At 44.8% G+C, this 22,491-nt stretch overlaps 2 protein-coding genes across 7 annotated transcripts; one reads left to right on the top strand and one right to left on the bottom strand.

The window, feature by feature from the left end:
- The first annotated feature begins 345 nt into the window (after window positions 1–345).
- chic1 (cysteine-rich hydrophobic domain 1) lies at window positions 346–4,940 on the top strand. The gene is made up of 6 exons (XM_057043018.1): window positions 346–516; window positions 1,555–1,609; window positions 2,574–2,729; window positions 3,123–3,179; window positions 3,536–3,595; window positions 3,673–4,940. Exons 1-6 carry the CDS (start codon window positions 371–373, stop codon window positions 3,721–3,723), a joined length of 525 nt encoding a protein of 174 aa, XP_056898998.1. The 5' UTR covers window positions 346–370; the 3' UTR covers window positions 3,724–4,940.
- Window positions 4,941–5,292: 352 nt separating this feature from the next.
- lnx2b (ligand of numb-protein X 2b) lies at window positions 5,293–15,617 on the bottom strand. 6 transcript variants are annotated; one of them, XM_057043012.1, is made up of 11 exons: window positions 15,513–15,617; window positions 15,348–15,482; window positions 11,608–12,333; window positions 10,384–10,574; window positions 9,424–9,623; window positions 8,442–8,870; window positions 8,125–8,244; window positions 7,217–7,391; window positions 6,754–6,994; window positions 6,524–6,682; window positions 5,293–6,440 (listed from the first exon to the last, which is right to left on the bottom strand). In XM_057043012.1, the coding sequence occupies exons 3-11, from the start codon at window positions 12,006–12,008 to the stop codon at window positions 6,305–6,307; spliced, it is 2,052 nt and encodes a 683-aa protein (XP_056898992.1). In that variant the 5' UTR covers window positions 12,009–12,333; window positions 15,348–15,482; window positions 15,513–15,617; the 3' UTR covers window positions 5,293–6,304. The 6 variants fall into 6 exon arrangements, with proteins under 6 accessions (XP_056898992.1, XP_056898996.1, XP_056898994.1 ...); XM_057043016.1 differs by lacking the exon at window positions 15,348–15,482 and having other exon boundaries at window positions 15,594–15,616; XM_057043014.1 differs by lacking the exons at window positions 15,348–15,482; window positions 15,513–15,617 and adding an exon at window positions 12,749–13,069.
- Between the last annotated feature and the right edge of the window lie 6,874 nt (window positions 15,618–22,491).

Genomic DNA, 22,491 nt, shown 5'->3' with positions numbered 1-22,491 from the left:
TCCTCAGCGAGCGAAACAGCGCGCACAAACTGTGCACGAATCCTAATTTTTAATCCAAGAAGTGACGCAAATTCATAGCATTTTAGCAGGCGTTTATAACGCGAGTACCTGACGATAATAGTAATAACTTTAAAAAAAAAATTCCAAACTTTGACCCCAAACTTGTTTAGTTTAATTTCTGGATTCAATCAAACAGACATTTTAAGCAAATCCCCGGTGTTTTTGGGGGGTTTTTTTGCTACTAAAACTTCACATAGCTTGAGAATAATCGTCTGCCGTTTGACACTAGCCGAGTTATTTTATGCCTTTTTTTCTTCGTCCGCGTTCCCGCTGGAGCGTGCTGCACGTGCGCGCCCCCGCGACGGACGTCATGAGCGTCCTAGTAGCCAACATGGCGGACTTTGATACCATTTATGAGTTGGAAGACGAAGAGGATGAGCACGTAGTGAGCGACGAGCACCTGGCCAGATATTGCCCGGAGCCCGTGGTGATGCGAGGGGCCGGCTACATCACAGTGTAAGCGGCGTCGCGTCCGGGGCTGTCGGGGCGTCGCTTTGTTGCCCTCCGCGTCTCCATCTTTAGCATGTTTCTGCTAAACTGTTAGCCGTTAGCCGCCGCGACACACCACCGCTAAGAGTTGGACATATGTTTGGGGAAGGGGACAGTTACTTTGCATGACAAAAGTTGACGGTGATGTCTTTGTGTCCCTCTTATAAAGCGACATACGCACAGATCGGTGGTGCACAGGTTGGTTATTTAAAATAATGGTTGACATGTGATTTAAATGAAGGCGACGCTGGAAGTTGGTGACGTTTGTGGACGAGCGCATCACCACCATTCTTCTAACAGATGGGGTTTATTTCCTCACTTAGGCAACGCATTTGATCCCGATTAGACCCAATTTTAGATCAGTTTAATTGTTATTTAAAGCGTCGGTTACAGTTTTAGAGGTTACTCTTGTAAATAGAACCAAAAACATGCAAACAAACCTGCATTTCGCACCATTTTTATCCCCAATAAATTGTGCCAAAATTGTCTTCCTGATATCACTATGATGCCCTTTTCCCTTTAATTTGAATACTCAGCTGATCTCAACAAACATACAGAGAATCTGCATTATTTCCTGTGAATAGCGTCAACACCATTTCTGTTCTGGTGATCATTTAGATGTTCACATTCTGTCAACATCTGTGACACATTATTTAGGAAGGATCAATCAAGGATATGAGTGTGGTTGCATCCCAGCATCGCTATGTTAACAGAAACTATGTGCATGTTGTAAAAGATGTGTTAAACAGCTGGAAATACCGCTTTCTCTTAACGTTGACATCTAGATGAACTTGGATATTTAACACCAAATCAGAAAACTGTTATTATACTGCAATATTCAACACCCAAAAATGACCCAGAAACAAACTGGATAAGGATCATATTGGTTTATGGGTAATATGTCACTGACTGACATTACTAGTGAGCAGATATATGTATTAATGTTTCTTAAACCTGTGATATTATAATTTGTGTACCATCTTACAAGTTTCTTTGTTTCTTCAGGTTTGGACTGAGCAACAGATTTGACACAGAATTCCCATCTGTTCTCACGGGAAAGGTAAAGTTTCTTCTTTCTCCTCAGTCTTCAAGCTGCTGTCTGTTCAGTTCCAAGTAGGAAGAATTAAGCAATTAAAGCCACTGTGATTCTTTTGTTCTTTTGGACCTTAAACACCCCCAACTTCCCAAAACCGAGCCATTCAGAGACCTCTCAACGTGGTTTTGATCTGATGGCAGATGCATTTCAACTGACGGTGCTTAAAAAGGAGCCTGAATGTGCTGCTGTCCAGCTCTGTAAATAAGTAAGCTGTCCGTGGGGCTCCGCTGGCAGAGACCCCAGTGTTTTTGAGGGTCCAGCTCCAGGTGATAAAATAATGAAATGGAGACTCCACCGTAGACAAGAAAGAAAAGCTTCCTGGGTCGGACGCAGAAACACAAAAAGGCTGTAGGGGTAAGAGCAGGCCGAGGGAAGTGTGGGGCAATAAAAAGTACCTTCAGTATTGTGACCCAGGGTGACACATGATGGATGAGGTCACAATTATGATGATTGAAGGGTGCAGATCAGGCCCTGCTGGGCTTTATTCTGAGCTCTTTGGCTGTTTGCAAAGAGACCTTTGCATCCTGTCATAAAAGATTACGACCCCGGTTTTATGGCGTACAGACTCGGGGAGGAATGAGCATCCATTCAAGTTGTTTGGCCGGCGCAGCCACAGGCACTGAGCTTATCTCTCCTCTGAGTCCCTCCTTGCCTTGAACAGTCTGCAGCCTAGTTAGCAAGTTGGAGGCATAGAAGTTAGAGATCTCATCTCATCTCTGGACAACATCTGCAAATATCTACCTGTTGGTTTTTCTAAAGCTCTTTGATCTCTGTGCAGAGGTTTTCTTTGGAGCAATCAGGAATGTTTAACATTAGCACCTCTAATTTGAACCAGTTTGGTTGTTGTTCTGATAATCTATTCTACCACATAAGCCCGGTAAGGGCTGTTTACTTTGCTATACATGAGTCTGGTTTCTTACTTTTTTAGGTAGCGCCAGAGGAGTTTAAAACCAGCATCAGCAGAGTCAACGCTTGCCTGAAGAAGAACTTGCCAGTCAATGTGAAGTGGCTCCTCTGCGGCTGTCTGTGTTGTTGCTGTACAGTAGGCTGCAGTCTGTGGCCTGTTATCTGTCTCAACAAGAGAGTAAGTCCCTGACCCCCTGCGACACGGGCTGGACGTTCTAACTCTCTCTTCAATCAGTGCTGATTACTCCGGAGCTGTTATAGTAATCCAGCTGCATTGGCCTGAGTGTAGAGGGTAATCAGGACTCGTCTTCAATTAGTGGCTCTGTGCTGAAATGATGCCTTGCACTGGAAAGCTCCTGTCTTTCCCCTGCTTGAGGGTGTGTCATTTAAAGGTGTTGTTACCACTCAAAATTGATGACGGCAAAGTGGAAATTACTAGGTGGTAAATTGGACATTCAGTCCATAAATCGTAACGTAGCGGTCATTTACTGTTACCTGTTGAACGGTTGAAATTGGACGCTGAGGGGGTATTTTTGGCGCAATTTAATGTGTTTGTGTTCTGTTCCGACAGACAAGACGGTCGATTCACAAGCTGCTAGAGTGGGAAAATAACCGGCTATACCACAAGGTGAGAAAAGAGAGAGAGGACGGGAAGCACCTGAAGTTGACCGTCACCGTGATGGATTCTAGCTCTTGTCACCTCTTAACTCCTCCAAGCTGATCAGAGGCTGTGAGAACCGCGAGGGCAGCAGTAAAATGCCGCGTTCATTTTGTTTTGTCTCACAGCAACAAATTGCATCTAGTAGCCGTGCAAAGACACAAAGGAAGCACTTCAGGGTGTCTGGCCACAGTTTGACCCTGGCGAGACCAGACAGCCCTGCTCCCAAACCCCCTGGACGCTGAGGGGGACGTTTGGGATGGATTTTTGTGTCTGTGCGTCCCTTTCAGACCTGACTGCTGATTGTCTTCTTCCTCTCTCCTCAGCTGGGGCTTCACTGGAAGCTGAGCAAAAGAAAATGTGAAAGCAGTAATATGATGGAATACGTAAGTAAAACTATTTTACTGGATTAAATATTTCCATAGTGTTTGGACCGTTTAATTCCTTTTATTTTTCCCTCCAGGTGATCCTAATCGAATTCTTGCCCAAATATCCGATATTCCGCCCGGACTGAGAATGTGGTGAGACCTGGACGTGTAGCCCTTCAATCTTCTCCTTAGTGCCTTGTACATACAGTTTGTTGGGTCGAGGGTCTGCACTTGTCTCTAGGGGACCCTGTATATCTCCCGCTACCGTGTACATTAGAATCTGTCACACTGTCACTTTGCTTTAGAGCAGTTTTTTGCACATTTTCCCAACAGAACCAGATGTTGCCGCCTTGGTTGCACTCGGACTGTTTTAGTTTCCTCCAGTGTGACAAACAAGTGAGAAGTGCATTTACCCCAAAGAACCATCAGCCACGTGTCCCACCTATAGCGGTAATCCCTTGCTCAGAATGTGACGCCACCACCTTCCGACTAACCTTGCCTTATCGCGTATCTAAAAAAAAGATGTAGATGTTACAGGAAGGACGGTGTGGGGGGGAAATTCTACAAGTCTCATTCTGGTGTTTTGGTTTTTTAATCCTGTTTTTTGTTTCAAGTAGATGGGATGGTTGGGATTGCCTAATGTACAGTGTACATCATCACACAGTGTGTTTCTTTATATTGGACCCTCTGTACATGGGAACTAGCTAGTAAGAACCTGACCTGTAAATAAGTGGTATATTATTGTTTACATGAAGTTACTTAGCTCTTTACTTATTTTTTTGCCAATATCTTGCTGTACCATAGTTTTTATTAATGATATATGTCTAGAAACCTTTCTAGTTGATATGGACCTGTTTACCTTGTAAGCCATACTGTTACATGTTTAAAATGCCAGAACTAGAACAGATTTTTGTTGCACTCGAGTAGAAAGTCAGGGTTTCAGTGGCGGTAGCCGTTACCGTGCAGTTTTGCCAATGAAGAAGACGCTGACTGCCCGTCGCAGACGATGGCGTCTCAGCTGTGCAGCTGGAAGAATTTACTGTATAGTTTGACCTCCTCTCTCACTTACCTGCCCCCACTTTGCATTACGTTTTGGTGTTTTTGTACTTCCCCTGCCGCGCTGCGTTTGTCCGCAGCCGTTTTGGCCCAGCATCGGTATTATTTTTCTGAAGACCGCCGCGTCGTTTCGGAGTGCCTCTGGTACGGTTGGTGCACCACAGAGAAGTGTCGACGGGAGCCTGTTCTCTTGTGCAACGGGGACTTTTTAAATCTCCGCTCAGTATTGTTGCTGTTGCAGTTCCTGTCATTGTTTATCACTATGACCCCTTTGGAGAAAAAATATAAAATCAATTTATTATTCAAATTTCTCATGTGTGTCAGTGTTTGTGTCACCAGTGAATGCTGGTTCCTACACACACAACACTTTAATGGCAGGTCTTGGGCCACATTCTTTGGTTTTCACCAAAGGATTATGCAGGTTTACCTCATCTGTGCTTTATTACTTCAACATTTAGTTATTAGGAAGCTATTGGGTATAGAGATTCCATGAAGGAATATGGCACCTTCCCCTACTACCAGAACACCTTTCATCTGTGCTGGGGCTGGACCAAGAACCTTCTGCTGCTGAGCCCAGCCCTTAACACACTGAGCCACCATTGTCGCTGCCACCCAGCTTGTTTAACTCAGAAAATATTTTCAAGGTAATGAGTCAAGCGTAGAGTTTAGTTTTTATCATGAATATTTAAGCAGGTAAGAAATAACATCTTAGTCAGATGAAAATGATTTCTACATTTAAATGGATATTCATACATCTGTTCTTTTATCAATAGTTTGTTTAAAGTCATTGTTTCTTTACAGATACTGACCACTAGGGGTCAGAATAATCCATGGACAGACTGTACAGTTTATTACACATAGAGGCGTTAATACTAATATCTGAACAATTCACTAAGCAACAATCTTTATTGAATACAGTGTGTATAGTTGTTGTACCCATAAAAGTAAAAGACCAATGGGAACATGTCACCCAAGTACTCCTCCTTGTTTGTATGTTAGTGTTTGGTCCACTGAACATTTATTGATGAGTGGAAAGCTGCAGAACGCCTAATTGACAGTTGTGGCCAACACCGGATGGAACAAACCTGTGTTTAACTTTAACTGCTCATACCTGCATCAACATAAGAAAATCCCTCTGCTGGCGCTAAACTGGTTTTCTAGTTTAGTAAATTAATCACATTCAACGTGTGCATCAAGGATGAAAGTCGTCATAATGGTGCAGGACAGGAAGTGTGTCATCACCTTTGGCCTCGCTCTGCACAGCCAGCCTGTTTTGTTATGTTAGTCACTGATAATCCTTCACAAGTCCACTTTAGGCACATTTCAGCTTCAATCTCACTTAACTGTTAATCAATGTATAACTACTTTAAAACACATTAAAAGAGCTATCCTTCCAGTTTGCTATTAAATATGTCAAAACTCACTGTCACCATTTTTGGATCCTAATTAAACATTTTGTACAATAACACTGAAAAAAAAACAAAAATAAAACAAGACAGACTCTTCTCAACCAATCAAAACAAAGTTAAAAAGAATGTTGCCCAACACCTGAATACGTACAGATCAGCGATGTCGGGTCAGGTTATGCAGCAGAACAAGCCGATGGTGTGTGATCGAAGGAGAGAGTTAAGAAGAGATGAGATGAGATGAGACTTAAGAAAATGTGCTTTGCTACACAAGAGTTCCCGGCCAGGAAACCACAGTCAGCGTGACTTTATTCTTCTGCAGCTTCAACATGGGGATGAGGGAAGAGTTGTTCATTCCCACCGTCGTGGCGCCGTTCACTGCCACTATCTCATCGCCGCACCTGCACAGATCAACCACAGATGAGTAACCTGGAGTCCGGTGGGCCCGGGTGAAGCAGTGATGCGAGAGCAGATTACAACGCACTTCAGGCGGCCGTCAAAGTGCGCAGGCGTGCCTGGAACGATGGTTTTGATGAAAAAAGGCTGCTGGCCGCGGCTCTCCTCGTAGCCCCCCACGATGCTAAATCCCCAGCTCTCGTTGTTGGTCTTCTGTAAGACGATGTCCCTGCACCAGTGGAGATGACTGGAAGGGCAGACGGGGTCAGATTACTTCTCCCGTAAAATTAAGCAGTTTTTGGGTGAAGGAGGTTGTACCTCGGCAAGCCCAGCCAGCGAGTCCAGAAGGGCGTCCAGTTGAGGGCGTCGTCTCGATCCTCCGCAGGGTTCATTTCGTCCATGCTGGCAGCCTCTTTGTCCTCCTCGTTGTCCTCGGAGAGGGTCTGGATGACACGGAGTACCACCTGGGACTGAGCCGTTTGAGCCTTCATCACAGAAACGGCCTCGTTGTAGGTGAGCTGAGTCAGATCGATGCCGTTGATGCTCAGCAGGACATCGCCTGAGGAAACCCAAACCAGTGAGTGCCAACACAGCGAGCTGGGATTGCAATCAGATGAAAGCATTCGGAATGAGCTTTCATGGCCATTAACTGACAACTAAAACACGGTTTAGTTTAAAAGGAGAAATTAGACTAGTTCAGACCATAAAAATGGTTCGTTGTTGCAGCCGGAGTGATGAGGACATAAAAAAGAATCACAGATCACCAGATGCCTCTTTGTACCTCTTTTGATGGTGCCATCTCTGTGAAGACAGCCAACTGGCTGCACACTGGTGATGTAAACAGGCAGGCGGCTGCGACAGTCCCTCCCCCCGGCGATAGTGATCCCTAATGACTGCCGAGGCTCCTTCTTTAGGCTCACAGTCTTCTCCTGGCTGGAAAATCCACCAGGAGGTTCCTGCATGAATGACAACTCAAATAAATACAAAGAACTGACCGATTTAGCATTTAGCATCTCTTTATGTAAATTTAATTACTGCCGGCCTTGCGAAGATTCACAAATTCTTTCCTTTCTATTTTGTTTACATGAGCTCTGTGCTCCTAAGCCTCTCCAGGATCCTTTGACTTTAGCGATCCGGCTCACAAACCCACACGTAGCAACAAATGTGAAACATATGAGAAGGATCAGAGAGGCAAGAGTAGAGGCAAGGTGTGAGGATCAACACTAAGCTCTCGTAGGGAAGATGATGTGTAGAAAACAACAGCTTTAGCTTCTGGAGTCTGTAAACGATGAGGGGGAAGTTTTGGGGGATGTGGGAGCTCTTCCTCCTTGCCCCAGCTGAGAACCTCCCCCCAAACAAGATGAACAGACACGACTCTGCAGGCGAAAGCTAACTGTTATCAGCTTTGATCCTCAGCCATGCAAAGAAAGAGCCAAAAACAACAGAACTGTGGCCCTGTAGTGGCAGACTGAGCAGCACCCCAGGCCTTTTGATCAGGACGGGAGGCTCCAGACAGGCGCTTTCATCTCTACACGATGACGCAGGTGTCTGCTCTCACCAAAACCTGGTGGGGGGGGTTCTTTCCACGCCGTATGACGTAAGTGAGTCCGATTGTCAAAGGAGCAACCGCTACAGTCAGAACGGGCAAACAGAAACAGTAGGAGCTCAACACTGACACAGTGGTCCCACCTTCATGTACTCAGAGCGGCGCCTGAAGTACTGCGGCTCGGGCCTCCGGACTCCCCTGCCTCCCTCCTCCTGAGACTCTGTGGCTCTCATCACTACAAAGTTGACACGTACCTCACTCCCCTGCATGAAATCATACGCAACACCAAGAAAATTCACAAATTGCCCTTAGCAAGAATGTAATAAGTCCATCAAAGTCTTGATTTGGACACGTTTTGACCCATTTCTCATTCTGTTAAACTATTAAAGTTAACGTAATAGTGCCATTTATTTTCTTCACATTTAAAGAACAGTATAAAATGTATAAAAATCAAATGCACCTGTATGATCTGGGCAGCGCTTTCAGGCGTACCGTGCCTCAGGTCGTGACCATTGATGGCCAAAACCTTATCATTGTTTCTCAGTTTTCCGTCCTTGGCCGCCAAACCACCAGAGAGAAGGTCCAGGATAAAGACGCCGCTCTCTTCAGATTTACGGATGAGTTTGATGCCCAGCGCTTCAGAGCGCTGACTCTTCATTAGTGTCACCTGCAGGACCGTCCCAGGGTTGTTGTTGGAGGTAGAGCTGCCATGTGGACTGGTAGAGGACTGGGGAGCAGTGGAGGGGCTAGAGGAAGCGTTGTGATTGGACCTTGTGTCCCTCGTTTTGAAGCCCTTCTCCTGCATAACGGTGAGTCTGAGGAGGGAAGGCTGCCGAAGTACCACTATGGCCCGGGTGTGGGGGACCAAACCCAAACTGACATCGTTGACCTGGAAACAGCAGCAGAAGGTAGAGTTCTCCCTTGTGTGCAGCAGGTATGTCTACGTGCAGTACAAAGCACTCCCAAGACTCCTTGCCCACATGTATCCTTTTCTTCTGATATCTTTCCACATTTGGCATTTTCACATTCACTGTTGTTGTAAAATCTGACGAAATTGGTCTCCAAAGACTATTTCCTAACGTTCTTATACAAATGCACGATTAACCAAAGAAAACAGCAAAAAACAAATGTAATCTAAATCATACTGTAGATACGTTTGTGGGAATCGAGAGTCAATGAGCAACATGGATCAGGGCAGACTGTAGAGACATGACTGTTTAACCAGGAACTATTAGCCACACCTCGTTACCATGGAGATGAAACTTGTTTTTCTTGCACATCCACTTTCACTGCTGCAAAGTGTGTTTACAATATCATGTGAAGACAATGACGAGATGCTTATGTAAAAACGTGGCGTGCAATGCTATACGGTAATCCCAACAACCTTATAAACTCAGCATTTGTCACTATGGAATACATTATGTCAGCAAAATCTCCTGTACCTCTAAGATATGGTCCCCTGGGGCCAGTCTGCCATCACGAGCTGCTATAGAGTCCCTGACGATCTCCTGGATGACAATGTTCCCCAGTGGTGTGTCTTTTCCTCCCACGATGCGGAGGCCCAGCTCCTCTTCAGGCTCCTCTCTGTACAGCTCCACGACATTGGCCTCGGCCACGAGACTGGACCTCAGCGGAGTGTTGTCTGGAACAGAGGAAAGAGTAAGTGACGATAAAGGAAAATACATCTGAAAAGGAGGAGTAATGTGAGGTAAATTTAGAAGAGAAAGCAAACTCAAAATAACCATGACTTTCCTCACTTGATGGGGTACATCAAAGGAGCTCTCATCATTTTAAACAGCAGTGGAGAGACACTGCTTAGTGATTATGCAATAAGGCAAACAGGGCATGTACGATTATTTATATCCCTCACAGAAACGGCACGAGTTAAAAGAACCGTGACATTTCTGTCACGTCCCTGCCTTGCTTTAGCGTCTCTTTTCTTCAAAACAGGACAGAAATAGACAGTCAAATTATCCATATTCCCAGCAAGCACAGGTAGGTAAAATAGATAAATAGATATAACATTATTATACTATAGTCGCACAAAAAAATGTAGATTAATAAACATTGAAAACGTACAAATCCACATTAAAACGGTCACCCATACAATTAAAAATGAGAACTAACAGGGACATCTTTCGATCCTCTGTCAAGTTACGTAACGATATCCTCTGTAAACTGACAACCAGCCGCCTGGCAACTGTTAAGTGGACTTTGTTCCATGAAACTGACTCACATGTTGCCTTTTACCTTCGGATCAGTTTTAAACACTAGTTACACTTAAAAGGTTGCAACTTGTCTGATCATTCACCATCGCAGTGCGGACAACTTCTTAAAGTGTAACCATGACGGCATCTATATGAGTAAAGAAGCTATTATTAAGAGGACCAAAAGCCTCATACCATCTTCATTTTCTTCAAATGCAGGATTGATCATTCCAGGTTCGGGCGCCTCTCTGGTGGGATTTCGGGGTAGAGACGAATGTTTAGCATCACCGGGCGCCTCCCCGTCCCCTTTGCGTCCCTTTATCTCATTCCACGAGGGCCTCTTCCGCCTCTCCGCTTCCTCTTTCAGTCGTCGAAAAACAGGACATCTGCAGAGAAACAAGAAAGTAGTGGACACCAGAGCAGCAATTAAACACTAGGACAAGTATACACAGTAGCAAGAAAACGTAAGTGCTTCCACATATCTGCGAGTTTAAATACACTCCTGGCTCATTTTTGCATCTGAACTAACCTGTAGACTGATGAGCACGGCACACACTCATGCCAAAGCTTGCTTTCCCCTTAAAGTTCAGATGATTTGGCCATTTTCAGATTAATTCCCAGGCATGTAGCCACCGGGCAAAATGTATGAACTGCACGAATCGCCGGATCGTGCAGGCAAAAAATCTGGATGTTTGGAATTTTGAATATTTAATGGCAAATAAAAAAACAACAATGTGTTAGCCACGTTTTCAAGCTGCCGCAACCAGGAATAGATAAGTGTTTTAATGACGTCTTTGGGCCGTGTGCATGTCGCATATGATTGTGATGACAAAGGTGTGAGAAGAACCTGTGCTTGTGAGTGCGAGGCAGCAAGGGAGGGGGTGAGAGGGTGGGCTTCAGCACAGTACAGGTAGAAAAGGGTTTTCTGACGTCACTGTGGAACTACAGCCCAGACTGTCAGGTTTAATTCAAGGGGTTTCACAGATATATGGCATTCAAACGTAGAGCAGTTCGAGCCATTTGATGCCTCCACGTTTAGGAGGTCAGAAGTATTCGTACACTTTACTGCCACATGCGCTACGTTATTTTACTTTGAGACAAAAGATCCTGAACCGGGTGTTTTTCTGGCCATGCATTTGGATCTTTAGATCCAAGGAGATTTCTATGCCTGTGGAGATATTTTGACACTGAAATAAGCATGTGAAAATATCTATTGGAACAAAAGGAAAGAAATATCTAACTGTGGATGTGGACACCCCCAAATATAAAATCTAGTGGTAAACCACAACACCAGTCCTGGTAGACCACTCAGAAACTTTCCATTGGTGAAGCAGAACCCCTCCACATCTAAACAAGTCACCTCTCAGGTGGTTTAATAATTAATACTCAAATTCACTTCATTATCTGAGTGTATCTTACCTGTTGTGCAGGTGAGGCTGCAGTTCACAGCGCTGCATCTTTTGCTGACATTCTGAACTGTGGGGGCAGATCACGACCAGCTTGTCCAGGAGGTTCTTGACCAGCAGGCTGGAAGGACGGCACTGGTGCAACTGAAGTCTCTGGCGGTCCACTGGGCAGAAGTCCTGCTCTTTCAAGAAATTACTCAGACAGTGGAAGCAATAGGTGTGACCGCACGGGGTGTCCATGGGTCTGATGAGGGGCTGCAGACAGATGTGGCACATAAGTTCATCGTCCACATCGTCCTGGTATTCGTACAGATGGCTTTCGAGGCCTTCGTGCTGCTGGCCACACTCCTTACAGACGCGTGCCCACGACAGTCCCCCAGAGCTGCTGCCAGCTTTGGTTTCTGTTGCAGCCATCGGCTGATCGAGGTCACTTCAAACTTCTGTGTCTGAAAAAAGATCTCTCAGTTTCCTCTTGTATACTGGTGTATTTCATGAGTGCCCCAAAGTCTCGATGTTATGTCTCATTTCATGGTTTTCTGCTGAGAATAAAAGTAGCGAGATGCACGATGGAACTCTTCCTTCGCAGAGCGTCCAGCTCCACAGGAAATGACAAATCCACAGGGCAGCAGCAAAATGGCAACAAGCCACAGCTGCTTCCGCTCAGAGAGTTTCCTGAGGGACAAAAGGAATTCTCCTCTCAGCTAGAAGTCACCAGGCTCCGCACAAACGTGGATAAACTCTGTGAAATGGAGTGGAGCACATACTGGAGTCAATCTACAGCTGATTGCAGAACAAAGGCAGGGCATAAGCTGATAATAAGAATTCTAAATGACCTGAGGAGAAATACAACCCTAATACATAATGATCCATTACACCCAATCAGCAGCGGCCTCCATCCCTTTGTGCAGCTCCTAATCCCCTTTAAGTCTCCTTTATAAGGAAGGTAACAATTACCAATGGATTCTTCTGAGACGCTACACACCACATGATCAAATATATAAAGTCATATATCATAAAAACATAAAGTTGCAGTAAACATGTATGAAGCAAGCAAATCTGACAGCTCCCCTTTCAGAAAACTTAGAAGCTGGCACAAACTGCTTCAAACACAAACCTTATGCTATAGAACACAATAAACACACGCACGCACGCACCATCCTCGTGAACTCTCTGCCTTCAGTTTGAGTCCAGATTTCAGTCACAAGAAGACATATTAATCTCCAGAGTTAAATCCTTGGAGCGACTCACCAGGAGATGATATCTTCTCATTAACCTCTCAGGATCACCTTCATGCAAACCAACTCTGGCAGGAGCCTGAAGCTCAAATGAAACCAGAGCCCTGCCTCCCCTGCCGCACATCAGAATGATGCCTGTGTGTGCGCGCGTGTATGTGTGTGCATGAGCAGTGACGTGTATGAGCTCTGATTACACTGGCGCAACTATAGTGGGAGTAGGTGTAGCTAAACAGACAGTGTCTATCTTCTCTCAGAGAGGGGTGTGTGTGAGTGTGTGTGTGTGTGTGTGTGTGTGTGAGTGAGTGAGTGAGAGAGACTCTTGGGTGCTGCTGACGCTGCACTACGTAGAGCACAGTTGAATGATTCCCAACAGACCAGAGCGACTACAGAATATGAGTGCACGTATCTTTCCAATAAGGTCACTGAGGCCTTGTTTCTGTCTTTGTTTTCACTTTGTTCAGGTGAAACCTCATCCTGAAATTGATAGGCCACATGGATCCGTCAGCTGTAACACATCAGGGAGCGACTGAATGTTTTATTGACTGTATGTGGAAATCCCAAAACCAAAACAAGGGTTGAACAACACACGGGTGCCTCAATAGCTGCAGTTCCCTTCACAGAAAGCTTCTATGGACCCTGCTGATCCTTAGAATCAAAGTCTTGAAGTTGGTGCTCCACACAAGCCTAAACAGAGGCCAGACATGTGTCATAAAGGTCATTTAAAAGGATTGCTGGAAAAATCCTAACGAATAGCAGCAAGCAAAAAACAAAAAAAACCCTTAGGCTTTTAAAAATCTTCGGACTGGATAAAATGAGTGAAACATGGTGCGATGACTGACGCCCGACTAACTTGTAAATATATCTATGATGAGGGAAAGCTTATCTGAAGCAAATTCCTTATGATCACGTGACAGCCTAAGCTTTTAAGGGAAATGAGAGCGGCCCTCCAAGTCTCCCAGAGGATTACCAGACGTGGCATTCCTTGAAAGGCTCCAGCCAAAACACATGCTTCCATGGCTGATATGGGTGAGTCACATGTGCTGCCACACCCTCAGTGAATACAGGTGAGGCCGTCTTAGCGTGCGAGGCACCACATGTGTCATGCCGTGGGTCTCCAGCTCACACTGGTGCCTGGTGCGATGAATATTAATCACAATGAAGCACACAGGTGATGGAAAAATCTATTTGTTACTCGTAACCAAGTCGCATGTCATAGAGGATCAATATAAGAATGAAAAACAAGGCAAAACATTTGCACGACTGCTCCTCGTGCATTCAGCAGGAACAACTCTCACGTACCTGGCTTGAATTCAAAAGTTGTAAAAGAAATATCTTTTTATCGTCAGATATTATGTAATGGAAGAGGCTCAGCGAACACATACACTTAATTCCAAAATGTTCTATTATAAATCCTTTTACTTTTGGAATTTTTGGAATATTTACACAATGGAACAAGTTCAAGGGTTCAAAACGGCACATGGAGATTGGGTTTCTGTTCACAGGGACATTCTGGCTCTCACTGTACAACAGTCTGTGTGTGTATAGCTAAACACACACTGCCAGAAGCTTTTCTGTCATCAGCCAGATGATTTTAGTACCGACAGTGGACGGGAACAGCAATTCACAAGCAGCACTGAATCAACCAAGAAAAAGCAACCCGCAACTCAAAATATTGACCATTAGTTTCCGTATACTTGCACTATATTGTACAGAAGATATCACAAAACTACGGGGGAAAAGGTTCCGGCTAAAATTACCTTCTGCAAATTAAATCCTGGACGTGACTGCAAGCCTGCCTGCAGCACTACATAAGGACAACAACAGCATTCGGAATACTTCTATATTACAGCCCAACATGTCAGGTCACTCACCCAAAAGCTCACAGAAATGGGGGAAGTGGATGGAAATGCACTCAGACCCTTGTGCAGGAAAACATGCATTAATATGCATCAAAATAACAAAGAATTCAACGACTGTGCCGTGAAACGTGGACAGAAAAGCACTAAAAAGAAAGGAAGAGTCATTTTATTTAATAATTAGACGGTACCAGTGCGTAGTGTCCTGGCTTATGGTTCAACACCAGGAGGCTACATTGATCATGACTTTTGATTCGGTGCCTGCATGTTGTGACAGGGTCCATAAATAACTCACTGTCCCCTCTGTTGTCAGCACATGACTGCTGCTTTGCTCCTAATCACCACAACAACGTGACAGCTCCTAATGACAGAAGAGGTGATAAAAGTTGGCCGTCATAGGTATACCTTATAACAAGCTCTATCACGATTAACGACACTATTAAAGTGCCACGGCTTTACCACAGCAACCTTCCGAGCAGTCGCAAACTGCTGCACACCTGACGGAAACCTACTTTGCCTTATACTAACGTATATAAATAGTTCTATAAGTTGCCCACAAACAAGGACTTGTGTACGAAAAAGTGTCTTAAACTGCTTTCCGCGGTGTTTTGTCTAAAGAAGATAACAGAATGTTCTAGATTCTAGACCGAAACTCGTCTTACCTGTGTGAAGGTTGTTTTTTTCCGGAAGCGGCTAATGTGTCGCGAGCTAAAACAAAGAGCTCGGCGCGAGCCCGGTTGGTAGCGCATATAAAACGGGCCGAACACCTGAGCGCCAACACAACTCGGTCCGAACACCTGAGCGCCAACACAACTCGGTCCGAACACCTGAGCGCCAACACAACTCGGGCCGACAGATGTGGCGCATTTGTGCTGTTGTAGACGCCGGATTATCAAAGTCCACCGTACCTGGTGAGGCTGAAGCGGCGGAGGAAGGGCGACTCCCCCAGTTTCGACCAAACAAATTAATGCGCCACAAGAAGGTGTACACAGTGTGTGTACACACACACACACACACACACACACACTTATGTTTTTTGTACCCTTTCTTTGAGCTGTTAAACTATATTCCTCTTTTAATCATTGCCTTGTTACACTCATATTTACACTTATATTTCTGCTATTCTATTCCTGTTCTATATATGCATGTAAACACTCTTTTCTGTGACACTCTGTATTTTTTTAACCATTCTATTGATTAACATGCATGTTTGTTCTATTCTATTTTTTATTTATCTGCCCTGCTGCCCTGTTACACTCTGCATCTGTTTTACATTTCTGTTCTCCCAACTCTCTTTTTCTGCCCTGTTACACTGTTTTCTGCTTTATATATTTACTTTGCTACACTGTATACTGTACCAGCTCTTACAGTACTTATCTCACACGCTGTGTTGTCTCTCCCCTTTTACATTCACTCTCCATCCATTTTATCAGGTCCATCTTGCTAATAAAAGCCAGACCCCCTTTTGCCTTCAGACCTGCCATAATTCTCCGTGGTATACTGGAATGTTGTATGTTGGAAACATTCCTCGGAGATTTTGGTCCATATTGACATGATGGCATCGAGCAGTTGCTGCAGGTCTGTCGGCTGCATGAAGGGAATCTCCTGTTCCACCACATCCCACAGGTGCTCTATGGGATTAAGATCTGGTGACTGTGGAGGCCACTGGAGTAGAGCAGACTTATCACCATGTTCCACAAACCAGTTTGAGATGATCTGAGGTGCATTATCCTGCTGAGCATAGCCATCAGAAGATGGTCCACTGTGGTCATAAAGGGTTGGACATACTCTGGTAGTTTAAACGACGCTCATCGGGGCCCAAAATGTGTCAGGAAATGATCGCCCACACCATTAAACCAGCAGCAGCATCAGCCTGAAGTACTGATACAATTTTGGTGGCCCCGTTTGAACTGTAGCCTCACCTTCCTGTTCTCAGCTGACAGGAGGGGCACCAGGGGGGTCTTCTGCTACTGTAGCCCGTCTTCTTCAAGGCTGGACGTCTTGTGTGTTCAGAGATGCTATTCTGCATTCCTGGGTGGTAACAAGAGGTTATTTGAGTTACTGTTGCCTTTCTATCATCTGGAACCAGTCTGCAGATCAGCAGTTTGTGAACTACTCAACCGACCAACCCGTCAGGCACCAACAACCAGGACACGTTCAAAGTCACTTGAATCCCTTTTCTCCCCCATTCTGATGCTGGTTTGAACTTCGGCAAGCTGTCTAGACCACGTCTACAAGCATAAATGTGTTGATTTGCAGCCATGTGATTGGCTGATTAGCTATTTGTGTTAACAAACAACAACTGAACAGGTACCTAATAAAGTGGCAGGTGAGTGTGTATGCCTCAGCTCTGTTGGTTCTAAGATTGCTCTGTAACAATTTCTGACTCTATTACTGTACAATGTGTAAGCGATCTAACATTTTACCCCTCTCAAGTTGTTTTAAGCAGAAAATAATCAAGCGTTATAGTGAAGTAATGAAAAAATGCTGGATATAAATAAAGAAATTTTGATGAAAAACATTTGTGTTGATGCTGTGTGAAATGTGCCGCATACGGAAGATAATTAAAATGGCATTTGGTGGAATTTTATGTTGTTTTCCAACTGTTGTGATTTCCTTTTCTTAAATTTGGATTTAAAGTCAATAACGAAAAAACAAGCAAAACACAAATAACACTAATCCGACGTGCCTATTTAAAAATCAGTAAACATAAGCTAAATAAAGTCGTATATTCTAGAAACATACCAGAATCCGGGTCACCTGTGTAAATAAAAACTATAGTAAGATTTGGAAGTGTCCCAGATAAAAGGACCGTGACACATGAAGACGCAGTGTTAAGCGTTGTACCCCCTGCAGAAGGGAAGGGAAGTCTGTGTGCCATAAAACAACTCTGTGAAAGCCTGTTTCCCCCAGGATTTATAGCTGTGGAGGAAATCTCAATACAAAGTGACATTTGCTGATACAAGCACACAGAATGAGGCACTCCACTGTGGCAATACAGATGTCAATTGGTCTATATTTTTAAAAACTGACAAGAAGTGAACAGTTTAGCTCGATTATGATGAATTGCAGGATAGATGGGAACATTTTTATTGCAAAGACAAATGAGGTGTTTGATTAATGGTCAGTAATTTTAGTGGGAAACAGTTACGACATACACAGAGTGATTCAAATTAATAACTGTTCTTGAACCAGTCAGTCTTCCAGTAATCGTGAACAAGAGTGACACCATGTGTTTATATATAGAGTGACAAAGTAGCTGCCTAAAATTGCACTGGAATGTGGTTTAAAGCATATTATTGGTCAGATTAGGTTGGAAAAACTACGAGAGAGCGAACCGCTGAAGGCCTCACTCGACTTTACCGACTGGACAGGCGGTGGCGTCTGAGCTTTTGGTCACGCCGGAGCGGTTCGTTCTTTGGTGGGAAAACCTGAAAGTGCAGAAACAAAGACAAACACCGACCCGACAATACAGTGCATCCTGGCTCTCACACGCACACACAGAAGTGACCCACAGCTCTGTGTTTGAGCTGTTCACCTACAAACAAGAAAGAGGCTGTTTGTCTTTCCTGGGATCTGTAAACATCCTCAACAAAAACAAGTTCCTCTAGAGTGAGAGGAGAACCTCACACCACCGGGGCAGCTGCACTCTCACTCCGCCGCGCCTTTGATGTCCCTCGGACGGCACTGATAATGAAGACCTCTTACACCTTAATTCTTTTTAATTGGAGCCCGGATGTAACAGGTTGCCGATACCTCGTGGCCTTCATTTTCGCCCTGAAGGAGAAAACTTTAGCCTTTAGGTATATCATGACATCTGTTTTTAGACATTTTTATACTCAGGCTTATCTGCTCTTTTGGTTTTCAGGAGGGAAACAAAGACGGTTTCAGCTCCCTCAATAGCGCACTAACTCCTCCTCTGGCCACCCTGGGCAAAAAGCCCCCTCTTCCATATTGCCCTTGGAAAGAAGGCCAGGCATTTAGTTCAGGCCACAGCTTGCACAGCAGCTCCAGGCTCTGTCTGGCCTCCACAGGACGGCCTTTAATCGGTGACTCATGAGACGAAACCATTGTGTCTGTGGTTGTCTGGTGGTGGCCGGGTTTGCAGAATAAAAGCAGCCTTTACTTGATAGCAAAATAATTCGCAATCCTCCAACACTATAGGGAGAGAGAATATTTGACTTTTGAACGGCATAAGCTTTCCGCAGAAGAAGTTTGGGTGTTTGGGTCTTCTAAAATGGCGGAGGCTTGTCGGTCTTCCCTGAGTAAATACACTCAGGCCCAGATGATTTTCAAGGGCTTCGCTTGTTTGTACCTGCCATGTTGTTCCACTCGTCCACTCAGCATGACACCCTGTAGCCTAGGATCAGACCCTTAGAGATCAAAAGACCTTGGTGATTCTTATCAGATATTATTCTTGTTCGCCTTCCCTCCCTTTGAGTCCAGCCTTCTCACACTGTTGACCTCAGCCATACACACTGTTCCTTTTGGCCCTTTGGCCTTTCCTTTTCTTATCAACATTGTGGCCAGGCCAAGATAAAGAAGGCCCCAGGACAGAAGGTGGGTCTTGTCCACTCTCCTAAACCACCACGGTTGCATAACTCTGACTCTTTTGAGCAGTAAAGAGGTCATCCTTTCCCTGTGTGGTGCTGTGTTTTACACACTCGCAAAAACACAAGTGAAATATTTCTCGCCATGCTAATTTTACAGATCATAAAAGGACATATGTTAAAGCGCCAAGTGTTTCTCACTGATTTCATGCATCAGAACTCGAATCCAGGGCAAACCTGGCTGGCACACGAGGAGCACGCGTACAGCGTTGGTGCTGTATGCGTTCATGAGAGTGCAGACAGACAGGGAAGGCTAGTGTCCAAAGTCATGACCCTGATCTGACCCGGATGAAGGAAATTGTCACTCTGTTTGAGACAAAGCAGGGTAAAGGAGAGTCTGAGGGGCTGGCTGGTCAGCTTTTAACAATGGGGTCCAGCTCTGAGACCACAGGCCACACAAAGGCCAAAGAAACCCCCACCTTCTAGCTCCCACATTGCAATAGAACTGGCATTTCACACCGGCCTGTGAACAGCCATTCAATTAAACTACTGTTTAACCTGACCCCTGGCCTACGCAGAAATGAAGATGAGTCTAACGGGACGGGTTTGAGTCTCTAAGCCCACTTGCTTCAAGCCGTCCAGCAACACTACGTCCACCTCAGTGAATTCATTCTTTTCAATGAGTCACGAGGTGCATCCTGTGTTTAGCTAAAGCTCCAAATCCTTGTGAATATTTCCTAAAAGCATGCGATCAATGTGACACCCAATAAATAATGTGTTTAGTAATGGTTTCAAGGGGCAATAGCTCCCCGGGGAATAAGAGACATCACCAGACCCTCCGTCTGGGTCAACTACCCTCGAGCCAGTGACGACAGAAGTGACCACACAACCCTCTCTCCTTTCAATGGTCTGCTCCTCCTCTCTACCTGTACCTGCCTCCGATCAAGGTGCGGGGTGCTGCATATCAAACAGCCTTGGCCCTTTGATGTAGATGGAAACACAAATACTGATTTCAGCAGAGTCGTAACAGCTTATTTGTTCCCTTTAGTCATTCATTGAGCTGCTTGTTGAATGTGTATGTCTTCAAAGGACCGCTGCATGAACTGGTGGTACAGTAGCCGGGGAGACCCTGAGAGTGCCCTGGCCCTGGTGGGTTGTGGCCATCTGGCTTCCTGTTCCTTAGATTTGATATTGATTTATTGGCTGTACATGGGAAGATAAGGGAGCACCAGCTGCCAGAACTTAACCTCAGAGACAATGGGCCTCCTGGTCATCACTATTCTCACTAAATACATAATACGTCATTCCTTGCTACGTTTTTTTTAATTGGCACGCAGATGAAGCAGTGAGACATTTTTGCACATATCCCATATTGAATTGAAGATGTTGAAAATGTCAAAATAGATTTCTGTATAAAATCATGGGAAAAACAGTTTGAGGGTAGGGACATTGTGCAGAAACACATTTAATGGCCTGCAGTGCTGACATAACGTCACTCTCTCTGTTTTGCAATACAAACTACACCCAGTAATGAGGTGCAAAACTGCATTTACTATTCCTAACAAACCCTAACAGCCTTTCACAGGTTAAGCTCTCACACTCGGCTGATTTAAACTGTAAGTCTGCTTATGCATAACAAGTCTCATTCCTGTTAAGTGGGCCCCAGCTGTTTGGCCTGAGCCTTGGAGCTAAAGGTGTCGAATGAGTGTCACGATGAAACGTGTACTTCTTCCTGATTTTTCACCGCCCCCCCTCTTAAAAGACACACACTACAGACTGTGGTGTCGCCCACCCCCAACCCTTCTCTCCCTTTCCCCTCCCCTGCCAGCACAGGCCTGTGATGTGACCATCTGAGATAATGAGGTGAGATTTTTACTGCACCAGTCTGTGAGGACGACAGTAGGCCCTGGCCAACGTGCGTCCTCCCTGGAGTCAGGCGCCCTCTACTGACTCCTGCCGGCTCAGGGCCAGCTGAGGGATGGCTCTCTCGGGTCTCCCAGCAATGCACTTCAAAGTGGGGGATCAAGGGTTGACTTGCGCATGACATCCAGAGAATGACAATGGCTCAGCCAGCCTACACCTACTGGAACGTGGTAGCCACAGAGACACAAAGCCACACTGGCTGGTCCCGCGAGCAGTAAGGAGGAAGTGCTCTTTCAGGAGGAGGACATACATAAAGGAAGAAGGCAGTGCTCTATGTGTATTCTATTCAAACACTGGCAAGTAAAATCAGCGTGAGGGGCAGAGGAGACAGAGTGGCAGCAGCTTCTTGGCGCTGTCCTTTTTGATTGCTGAAGCATCAAATGATAAGATACAACGTGATCTCGCCACACACCACTTATCTGTCAGGAAAGAAAGCGCAGTATCTTGTGTACTATAAAACAAACAGATCAAAGAAACATCAAAGTAGTTTCCAAACGTGCCCCTCAGACCACCAAGACGATAGCGCAACTACACCACTTTAGTTTCTTAATCTGATTCATACTTTAAATGATAGATTAATAATCGATTGTTGATGAATAAACACACTATAACAAATAAACAGCCTTTTTCCACACCGGTAAGATAGCTAGAGGAGTGACCAAGGTGAACTTTCCTGGTTGGTACTCTGGTGTTGCCAAAAAGCCATCATGGAGGAGCCAAGTGGTCCAGTCAGAGACGGAACATGAGCTACTTGCACCAATGTGAGGTTGTCAGCACAGCAGGGGAGGAACTCCTGCCAAGAGGAGACAAGGAGTAAACAAACAAAATGTGCCGAAACACGATACTGACAACAGATCCTGCTGATGAATACAGGTACATGGTGAATCCGGCATGATTGATTAAAGCCCATGAACTGTGTTGCAAATGTAACGCCAAAACAAGAGAAATTACAGAAATGTTGCCGTTGGACAGATGTCGTCCAGTTTTTATTACCTATAAAGGTAATAAAAACGCAGGGGATTGTAAACCACCCATATAGACTGTTGCCGCTATAATTTGTCTGGTTTTCAAAGTGGATCTTCTTTAGCAATTCTGCTTCATATATTTCCAACATCTATCTCATTCTTGTTGACTTGTTTTGTGAAAACGTTTAAAGTTAATTTGAGCAAAAACATAGTTCTTGAACTATATGTTTGAACTTTTTCAAGTCAAAGTGCTGCTGTCCAAAATAATAACTATACACACCTCAAACATTTGATGCATCTACATCCTGAGGAGTATTTGTAAAAAACATTCATTACTTTTCATTGCCCACCTTGGATGTGTCACTTAT

This window comes from Takifugu flavidus, chromosome 9 (assembly GCF_003711565.1).
Source record: "Takifugu flavidus isolate HTHZ2018 chromosome 9, ASM371156v2, whole genome shotgun sequence".
Lineage (NCBI taxonomy): Eukaryota > Metazoa > Chordata > Actinopteri > Tetraodontiformes > Tetraodontidae > Takifugu > Takifugu flavidus.
This window is presented reverse-complemented; position numbering and strand designations above follow the sequence as displayed.